The sequence below is a fragment of the Helianthus annuus genome, chromosome 13, assembly GCF_002127325.2.
Source record: "Helianthus annuus cultivar XRQ/B chromosome 13, HanXRQr2.0-SUNRISE, whole genome shotgun sequence".
In the NCBI taxonomy this organism is placed as follows: Eukaryota; Viridiplantae; Streptophyta; class Magnoliopsida; order Asterales; family Asteraceae; genus Helianthus; species Helianthus annuus.
The window spans coordinates 164,948,973-164,958,691 of record NC_035445.2 but is presented as its reverse complement, the minus strand read 5'-3'; the positions used below and the strand labels follow the sequence as shown (position 1 = coordinate 164,958,691).

Genomic DNA, 9,719 nt, shown 5'->3' with positions numbered 1-9,719 from the left:
GCTTATTGGATACTTGTCACTCTATAAATCCTTTTTACACTTCTTATAATTAGAAGCCTTTGTAGAATAACTTTACCCCGTTATCAATACCTAGCTTTAAAGATTTTTGATAACGGTACCGACACCACACTATCTCATACTTTACCGACACCACCCTATCCCATACTTTTTCCTAGAGATTTACATCCACCGTGTTATATTGCTTACATTACACGCGTATGCTACGTGTTGATCAACAAACAAATTTAACACCTACAAATATCACACTAACGAAATCTTCGCAATTGCAAATCCAACGCTACATCAAACCCTTCTTCAACTTCTTCAACATCATCTTCGTTGAAATCAATGGCAACTCTCGGAGGTTTACATAACTCATCGTCTTCAAACAGCGCCGATATCGACAGTCTCGCTCGTTTTGCTGTCGAAGAACACAACAAAAAGGAGGTCTTAATCGGTTTCTATTTTTTTTTTGAACGGCCATAAATCACCGGATAAGCATCCTGGGATGCCCTCAATCGAGCAAATGCATCCCCTCCTCCATAACGGTCAGAGTTGGATGCATACCCGAGCCACCAAGCCACCAGTTCCGGGGAAAACCCGCCGCCCGAAGGCCCACTGCGGTAAAACCCGGTTCGGCTCGGTTTCGAACTGGCGACCTCCAGAGAGGCCTAGTTCTAAACTTCATTGCCACCACCAATGTCCTTCAAAGTGATGCTAGTGGGAGTAGAACTTGAGACCTCAAGGAGAGAAATCAAGTGACTAACCACTAGACCAACTTACTAGACCAACTTAATCGGTTTCTATTACTTTCATGTTATGAATTCCTGCTTTTTTTATTAAATTGTTGAATGACTTTGCTTGAAATTGTGATTTAGGGCTAACCGGATAGTCTGGATTGGAAACCTAGGGTTTTGCCGGAAGTATTGGGTGTTTATTTGGGCCAAAATTGAAATAACTTGATAAAAAAAAGTGTGTGTGTGTGTGTGTGTTGATTGGACTAATAGGGAAAAACTAGGGTTTTAGGAAGGGTCTATGGTGATGGAGGTATCTGTTTTGAGTGTTTTAGGAGATAACTGGATTGCAGTCAATGCGGTAAAATATCGGATATCAGTCGAGGACCAATATTTGAGATATATGTTATCTCGGTGAGATATCGATAATTTTAATATAAAATTTATATATATAGCACTTTTAACACTAATAATTCAGTGATATATAGGCTATATCGCTCAAATATCAGTGATATATCGCTCAAATATCAGTGACAATATCGGTCAATATCGCCGATATTTGAGATATAGGTTATCTCGGTGAGATATCGACTTTTTTCAGAATTTAGTTGGGTGTTTATTTGGGCCAAAATTGAAATAAATTGATAAAACAAAGTGTGTGTGTGTGTGTGATGGTTGCTTTAGTTTTGTTGATTAAATATCTTTAGGGTCTGTTTGGTACGCGTAATGGAATAGACGAAGGAATGAAATTGACGAGGTAATGGAATGGACGAGGGAATGCAATGTATCATTACCATTCCATGTCTTGTTTAGTTAACATGTGTAAATGGAATGAATTTTTATTGTATATTGTTTGGTGGCAAGAAAAACGAAGAAATAAAATTAGCGGTGAGTGGTGGTGGTGGTCAGTGGTAGTGATTGTGGGTGGTTATAGGTGGCGGTGGTGGATGGCGGCAACGATGGGTGGTGGTGGCGGAGTGGCGGTGGCGGCGACGGCGGCCGGTGGTGGTGGGTGGCGTCGGAGGTGGTGGTGGGGGTGGGTGGCGGCGGAGGTGGGGGTGGGTGGCGGCATCGACGATGGTGGTCGGTGGCGGTTGGTGGTAACGGTGGCGGGTGAGTGACGGCGGCGGCGGCTGTCGGGGTGGGAGGTTGCGGGTGGAAGCGTGGGTGGTGGTGGTGGGTTGTGGCGAAGGTGGTGGGTTGTGGTGTTGATGATGAATGGTGCAAGAGGGGATGAAATGAAAAAAACATGGGTTGGATGGAATGATTTTGAGGGAATAGAATACCTTTTGGAATGGGTGATTCCATTCCATTGACCAACCAAACACCCTTTTCTTCATTCTCTCGTAATCATCCATTCCACTCTGTCTCTCATTCCTGCATACCAAACACTACCTTAGTATTTAGGCTATGCAGTCGATGCGGTAAAATATTGGATATCAGTTAAGGACCGATATTTGAGATGTAGTTTATCTCGGTGAGATATCGATAATTTTAATATAGAATTTATATATATAGCACTTTAACACTAATAATTCAGTGATATATAGGTTATATCGCTCAAATATCAGTGATATATCGGTCAATATCGCCGATATTCTGATCAATATTTGATACCGATATTTTACTAGGGGATCAGTATAACCGATAATCACCGATATTAACAGCATAGTATTTAGGTGATGCATGCATATAGTTGTCGAAGGCGCAAAGGGTGAGCCTTGGTCCCTGATGCAAGGCGCTTAAAACCGAGGGATATCAGATGTTTTAGGCTTCTTTAGGGCCAGTTTACATTGTTTTAGAATTTAGGTTGATTCCAGGCTTGTTTAGGGTTGGTAATAAAGTTGACAGACCTCTTCAGACAATTTTTGGCCGGAATGTTTTCAGAACTTAGCCTGAAAAAGGTGTCTTGAGGGCCTGAAAGTGGGGCTTTTGAACCGAAAGAGAGATGGATGCACTTGGGCCTGAAAAGTGGGCCTAGTAGGGAGTCTCTTCTAAGCATGACACTCCCTATATTAGGGATGAACATGGTACTCGTTCGGTACCGGTACCGAAAAACACAGGTACCGTACCGGTACCGGTACCGAAAGACGGAGAAAAGTGGTACCTGTGCCGGTACCGAATACACCGGTTCGGTACCGGTACCAGTATTTACCTGTGTTTTACCCGTAAGTGCCGGTACCGAAAAATGGAGAAAATGGGTACCGATACCGGTACCAAATGCTCATCCCTAATTTTTACCCATGTCAACTTGCATAGGCCAATTGCCATAGCCCTGTACTCGACTTAAGCTGTAAAGTAACCACCAATCCTTTCTAAATGACTCAACGCTATCAATCAAATATATATGTTCTACGACTCGCGAGTATTTGAGTTGGTGTTTTCTTGAGGAAGGTTGTAAGATATTTAGACTTAGGACAAACAACAATTGCAAAACTAACGTTTGAGAAAGACTGTTATTGTTATTTTTATTGTTTACTTATTACTGTTTCGGTTGAAATACGACCCTGGACGGCAAAAATAACCTTAATAAAATATTCTTCTTTTTTCAGAATGCACTTCTGAAGTTAGCGAGGGTGATAAAAGCGCAAGAACAAGTGGTTGCTGGCACTTTGCATCATCTTACATTGGAGATCGATGATGCCGGTAACAAGAAAATATACCAAGCCAAAGTGTGGGTAAAGCCATGGATGAACTTCAAGGAATTACAAGAATTCACACATGTTAATGAACCAGTGACCGACACGCCTTCTGCTGATCATGTTCAAAAAGGTCGCTATTAATTTTTAAATAATAATCCGACAAAAAAGAATAAAATTTTCTGATTATTATCTTTCCTTTGAAACTAGACGGTGATGGCTCAGGATATCAATCAGTGCCTGTTCATGATCCTGCGGTCCAGGATGCGGCAAATCATATCCTCAAGACGATGCAAATGAGATCCAACTCATTATATCCTTATGAGTTGCAAGAAGTTGTTCATGCTAAAGCTGAGGTATGCAAGCCTTTTGTAGTTTTGTTTGTTTTCATATTCTGATTTACCCAAGTATGTGTTCATCATCATCATCATCATCATCATACTCGGTATATCCCACCAATAGCAAAGCTAAGGTAGGGTCTGAGGAGGGTGAGATGTAGACAGCCTTACCTCTACTTCGTAGGAATAGAGAGGCTGCTTCCAATGAGACCCCGGCTCGATAGTAGTTTTGTATCAAGCCTTGGACATAAGGCACATAACACTCAGCAATTGAGACAAACGCCGATTAGTGCATGTACCCCCTTGTCTTTCGGCTATCAACGCCACCACATGATGCATGATTAACCATCCCCCTCTTTTAACGTTATTTTCACGAAATTAGTAAAATAACGTTAAAATTAGTGCACTTTCACTTTAGCCCCCCAAGTGCCCAAGTATGTGTTCAAAATACGGAAAAATTACAAGTGTTGTCCTTCATCTTAATACCACTTATCAGGCGGTGTCCTTTTTAACGAATTTTGACAAGTTTTGCCCTTTACAAGGAATTTTGTTGCACGTTCTGTCCTTTAGGCTTAACCCAGTTGGATTTTCTTGTTAAATCTTGTCACCCAAGGGTATTTTAGTCTTTTTACCCATTTATTTCAAGAGTCAACCCTAAAAATCTTGTTTTATTCTTTTAAATAGTATTAAATAAATGGGTAAAAAGACTAAAATACCCTTGGGTGACAAGATTTAACAAGAAAATCTAACTGGGTTAAGCCTAAAGGACAAAACGTGCAACAAAATTCCTTGTAAAGGGCAAAACTTGTCAAAACTCATTAAAAAGGACACCGCCTGATGAGTGATATTAAGGTAAAGGACAAAACTTGTAATTTTTCCTTCAAAATACTGCTCGAAATGGGTTGGGTTGACCCGAAACACTCTTGTTAAGAAACGTTGATATTAAAAATTATGTCACAGAATGTGGAAGGCGTTGCGAAATATGATATCTTAGTGAAGCTCAAAAGGAATGACAAAGAAGAGAAGGTTAAGGCTAATGTGCATAAGGATGACAAAGGGGTTTTCCATCTTAACAACATTGTTCAGGACCATTCCTAATTAAACTGTGTTTTATGTGTAATAATAATACCTAAATGCTACACCTTTGCTTGTAAAATGTGGGCCCGGACGATGCGTGTTTGATTTGTGTTTTATGTATGATTAAAAGTGTCAACTTTGACCCATTATAATAGGTCAAACAGGGAAAACGCTCGGATCAACTAAACAGACCTGACTCGTTTCAACTTGTAATGAAATTACCCTTTTTGCCTGATGCATGCAAGTACTTATTTCGACTATATATGCCTGTGAATTTTGGGATGGTCCGGTTTTGTCACTTCTGATGTGAACTTTTAGACGAACTGTTAACTACCCTAGAGTTGAGATGAGTTTATGCTTGGCTCGGCTCGGCCCGGCCTTTTTGTGTTCCTATATGTTTTGTAAGCGAGAATATAAAATATAACTTTTGGTACTTACCGATCAGAATACAATACGATACATGACAACATGCTTCGAGTCCAACTTTAGAACTTAGAAACTATGCTTTGGGTTCGGTAGGATCCGATCCGAGTCCAGTTTCAGAGTCTTGAGAGTCAGGAAGGGAAGTTCATGGCTAAGTTTAATGACGGGTTTAGCTTTAGAAACCAAGTTCGAATTCCACCAAGAAGTTCTTTCTTTCTTTATTTCACTTTTTTATGTTCTTTCTATTTACAGATGACTATTTTTACTCTTTAGTATATGTTGGTGTGATCTTTCTGCAAATGGGATTGTGTATATGATGATAATGATGATGAGTTTGAGAACAATGTTTGAATGTTTAGAACAATGATAGTATAGTGATCACCAACTGTTTGATAAAATGCACACCAATTGTTCGACGATTTGTTTGCTAATTGATTGCTGAATTTGCTTCTATTAAACAAGATTTGTTAATTTTAGTGTTACTCATGCCTGTTATGTTGTTTGATTGTGGTATTCATTGTGTTAAAATGGTAATTAGAATTTGTGTGATGTTCAACAGCTTGCCAGAGGTTAAAAAACAAACAGTCTTCTTCTGGCAAACTGGAGAAGTTTGGTCCACCTCTTCTGCTGCAGATTTTTGCAGATGTGGTCCGCAGACTGCAGAGGGATGAGCACGGTACCCGTTTGGTACCGAACCGGTACCGAAAAATGGGAAAAGTGGGTACCGGTACCGAATATACCGGTTCGGTACCAGTACCGAAAAACGGGAAAAGTGGGTACCGATACCGAATATACCGGTTCGGTACCAGTACGGTACTTGCCGGTGTTTTACCCGTAAATACCGGTACCGAAAAACAGAGAAAGTGGGTACCGCTACTGGTAACGAATATACCCGGTACGGTTTGGTACCGGTACCCGATACCAAATACGCATCCCTAGCAGACATTTTTCCTTTAAAAACAAACAACACCTTAGTGTTACACATTCACACCATGCGAAAAAAAGGACCCGACACCATGTTAAAAAAAAAAGCAGTTACACCAAGTCTAAAAAATTAAGACATCATATGTTAGTTTATTTTTTACACTTTCTTAGATAAAATCATTTTATTAGCATAACTCAAATCCTACACGTATAATTATAACTAGCAGGACTCCCTCACGCTATGCGATGAAAATTCGGTCACTATCGGCTTGATTCGTAATGCTATCGACACTTGCTATAGCGACCGAAAGAAGAAAACAACAAAATAAAGTTGTAATATGCTCAAAAGGACATTGACACGTGTTTCACATTGATACCAAAGAAACATTCTGTTTTGAATGCAACTCCGTTGTTAATAAAATATACATCAGAACGTCGAAAAAAATTAAGCATTACCGGTCGACCGTGTATTCAACTTTTAAAAAAAAAGTGCACACCCATACAAAACAGGTGTACATATTACCATTCAATTTTGGAATGCAAAATTTCCAAACCTTCTTGTTTGGTACGGTTTGGTTTGTGAATTTTGTGTATTCTTTACTTTATTTATTTATTTTATAATTTTTGCTCTTCAAATCCTCAAGTTGGGTACTTTTTAAAAATTGGTATAAGTGTATATATTTCTTATGTTTTCTAAAAGTGTTAGAAGTTTACAACTATTTACTTTCTTGCAAATATGAGAACAATTGAAGACAAATGATCAATAAGAAGATTTAGAGACTAAAAAGAAAACTATATATATTGTTTAAATACATGTTATACAATAACTTTATTCTATAAAAGTATGACACAATCGTCAAACACAGATACTCCAACAACATTCATTTTTATTTAGTTTTATATTAATTAGCGAACATAATAAACATGCAAACTTCAGTAATTTGCAATATATCACCCAATCGTAGGGGTTTGTATGGTAATTCCCTTATCATTGACCCATATAAGAACCCTATCGCAGATATAAATGAGAGGGATAACGGTTCCTTCTAAGATGATTCGTGTGTTAACCAACGGGTTTTCATTCTTTATGGTCGTCGCTGCACATTCTCCCGTCTCCCCAACGAGCTCTGGCCATGATGTTTTGCCTACAAACACACATGAATTGTGATACAATATATCTAATCTATACATACACAAATGTTTTAAATATGATAACTGACTCAACCATACTAAAAGATTAGTACATGGAAAAACACAATGTAACCAAATCAGATTAACATCGTGACCATTAGCTTTTATTTATTTTTTACATTTTTCTTCACTAAAATCTGACACTTGTAGTCGTGTCAGTGCAGGACCTTGAGAATTTAAGAAAAAAATATTGGTTTTTATTTTATTATTACTTTTAAAAACCAATATGTTTTAAAAAATATATTATTTTTAATATTTGAATTCTTAAAAAATATATATAAAAGCTTTAAATAATTTTAAAAATATTAAATAATCAAAATATAAAATAACAAAACCTTAACTTAAAAAAAAACATGGCTTGCGCAAGAGACCAATCTTGCATAAGCGCAAAGTTATATGGTCAATTACAAATATAGTAATGATAAAGTCAAAACTCATTTTTTTAGTTAAAAGAAAAGTTTTTATAACACATATGAACGATGCATATATAATGTCTATTCAATGATGCATTATGAATCAAATTTCCATGCATTTTCTAGACATGCATGTCAGGGTCGGTCCTAAGAATTCGTGTACCCAGTTCGAGCTCGTAAAAATGTGCCCTTAGGCGTTAACGAAATTGGGTATTGAGCTCACTACAAGTCTAAATCTAATGTCAATGGGCTAGTAACTAATCTAAACCATAAAAAATAGTTTTGTAAGTGAGCCTATATTGGTGTTTGTACGGGTATACCCTATTAAAAAAATATACATATCGGGTTTTTTTTCCATAAAATAACGTGTCCTTTGAAATATCAGACCCTAGCCGGTGATCCTCCACGTCCACCCCCAGGGCCGGCCATGTATCATGGCTGCATACACGAGCCAAGTTAGAATGATCAATCCCCTTGTTTCTATGTTGGTGTGTGTGTATATACAATATCCATATATACACATATATAGAGAGAAATATGAATATATTATGAAGTGAATAATACCTTGCTCAACTTGTTCACATATTGATGCCATGCTACAATGTTATACACGCCTTTAAATCTTTAAGGGTGATGTATTTGGTGTTAAAGTTTGTAGGAATCGATATCTCTATTTATACACAAATAGCTTGGTTGATTTTTGACATTTTAAATATTAATCTAATGCTTTGGTTATGGCTCTATTATTTGGCTCAGGATGATGACACGACAAGATTGACCTATTCTTTTTTTTGTTATCCACTTTAGAAAGCAATGCAGCAATCAAATCTTTCGATAAAAGGGAAAATTTTTAGGTTTATATTTTACATTAAAAAACTCTTTAAATAAAATTATATACACATATAAAAAATTGATAAAAAAATTGACTCGCGTCGTCATTTACGAACACACGAACCCATAATTTTTTCATGAGGGTCGTGAAATTTTAAGGGTTAATTGTCTCACTAATATACAAAAGAGTCAGCCCGGTTGTTTTTGGATCATATAAAAATTTCGGGTCGATCAAAAATCTTTTTGAGGGTCAATATCAAAATTTAAAAGGGTCGTCTAGGATTAAATCACATGTAAACTAAGAAAAATCTGCCATGCATATGTCGACATTGTTTATATTTAAAAAAAAAAAAATCTGCCAAACAATATTTTTTTTCGTATATATAAATATATATATTAACTGGCTTTAGGTACGTTGAACACATAAAAACGTAACCTCTTTGACTTTAGATACGTGTTTTTTAATTGCGTTTACTTTTATTCATTTCTTACTTTCTAAGTTTTGATACTTTCTAGCGATGGTATCTTAAGCAATGTTACGAAAAGCTTAGAAATTGTTTAACTAATTGAAGGATCATAAACACTAAGTTATAATCCCTATTTATAATAAACTCCTTCGAGAACAAGTAACCCACTCTTATAAGAAAACCAAATAAAATAAAACTACTATGAATACTATATATTCCACCTAAAATGAACTAAACATTTAGCATCCTCCAATTTTTTAGTTATAACAAGATTAGTTTTAACAATCACCCCCTAATCTTGTCAAGTTCCTCCTAGGTCTTGAATACCAAGTAAGACCCGAAGTTCTTCCAATTTAATACTCGGTCTCTTGTGTTTGTTTTGCATGAACACATTTGCTGCAGCTTTACAACACCGCACCACCTGTTTTCTGACTCCTTTGGAATCTCACTCATAACTTGTCCAAACACTTCAACCATCAACCACAAATACGACAACATCCTTTCTCTTCCACCTTGATCAAACCTGCTACTTCATCGCCTTTGAAGTCTATTGTTGATTCCATCTAACACTGCACTGCACTTGGGTTTCCTTCTTTGATCAAGCCTAAAATCACTGCTCCTTGATTACTACGTCTTGTTGTTGTTGATCACAACCTCGATCACTATAACCTGTTGCTACTAT

General features: G+C 37.2%; 2 protein-coding genes across 2 annotated transcripts; one reads left to right on the top strand and one right to left on the bottom strand.

Annotated features, from left to right (window-relative positions):
- Positions 1–213: 213 nt before the first annotated feature.
- LOC110900204 (cysteine proteinase inhibitor 12) lies at positions 214–5,021 on the top strand. The gene is made up of 4 exons (XM_022147110.2): positions 214–447; positions 3,287–3,506; positions 3,584–3,729; positions 4,672–5,021. Exons 1-4 carry the CDS (start codon positions 349–351, stop codon positions 4,807–4,809), a joined length of 603 nt encoding a protein of 200 aa, XP_022002802.1. The 5' UTR covers positions 214–348; the 3' UTR covers positions 4,810–5,021.
- A 1,886-nt stretch (positions 5,022–6,907) lies between these two features.
- On the bottom strand, positions 6,908–8,405 carry LOC110900205 (glu S.griseus protease inhibitor). The gene is made up of 2 exons (XM_022147111.2): positions 8,304–8,405; positions 6,908–7,280 (listed from the first exon to the last, which is right to left on the bottom strand). Exons 1-2 carry the CDS (start codon positions 8,332–8,334, stop codon positions 7,087–7,089), a joined length of 225 nt encoding a protein of 74 aa, XP_022002803.1. The 5' UTR covers positions 8,335–8,405; the 3' UTR covers positions 6,908–7,086.
- Between the last annotated feature and the right edge of the window lie 1,314 nt (positions 8,406–9,719).

Bases quoted from the DNA above. Each gene is read 5' to 3' on its own strand.
- LOC110900204 (XM_022147110.2), top strand. From the start codon at position 349: ATGGCAACTCTCGGAGGTTTACATAACTCATCGTCTTCAAACAGCGCC. The intron at 3,507-3,583 runs GTCGCTATTAAT...CTTTGAAACTAG, and splicing joins TGCTGATCATGTTCAAAAAG to ACGGTGATGGCTCAGGATAT. The intron at 3,730-4,671 runs GTATGCAAGCCT...ATTATGTCACAG, and splicing joins TTGTTCATGCTAAAGCTGAG to AATGTGGAAGGCGTTGCGAA.
- LOC110900205 (XM_022147111.2), bottom strand. From the start codon at position 8,334: ATGGCATCAATATGTGAACAAGTTGAGCAAG. The intron at 7,281-8,303 runs GTATTATTCACT...GTGTGTTTGTAG, and splicing joins ATGTGAACAAGTTGAGCAAG to GCAAAACATCATGGCCAGAG.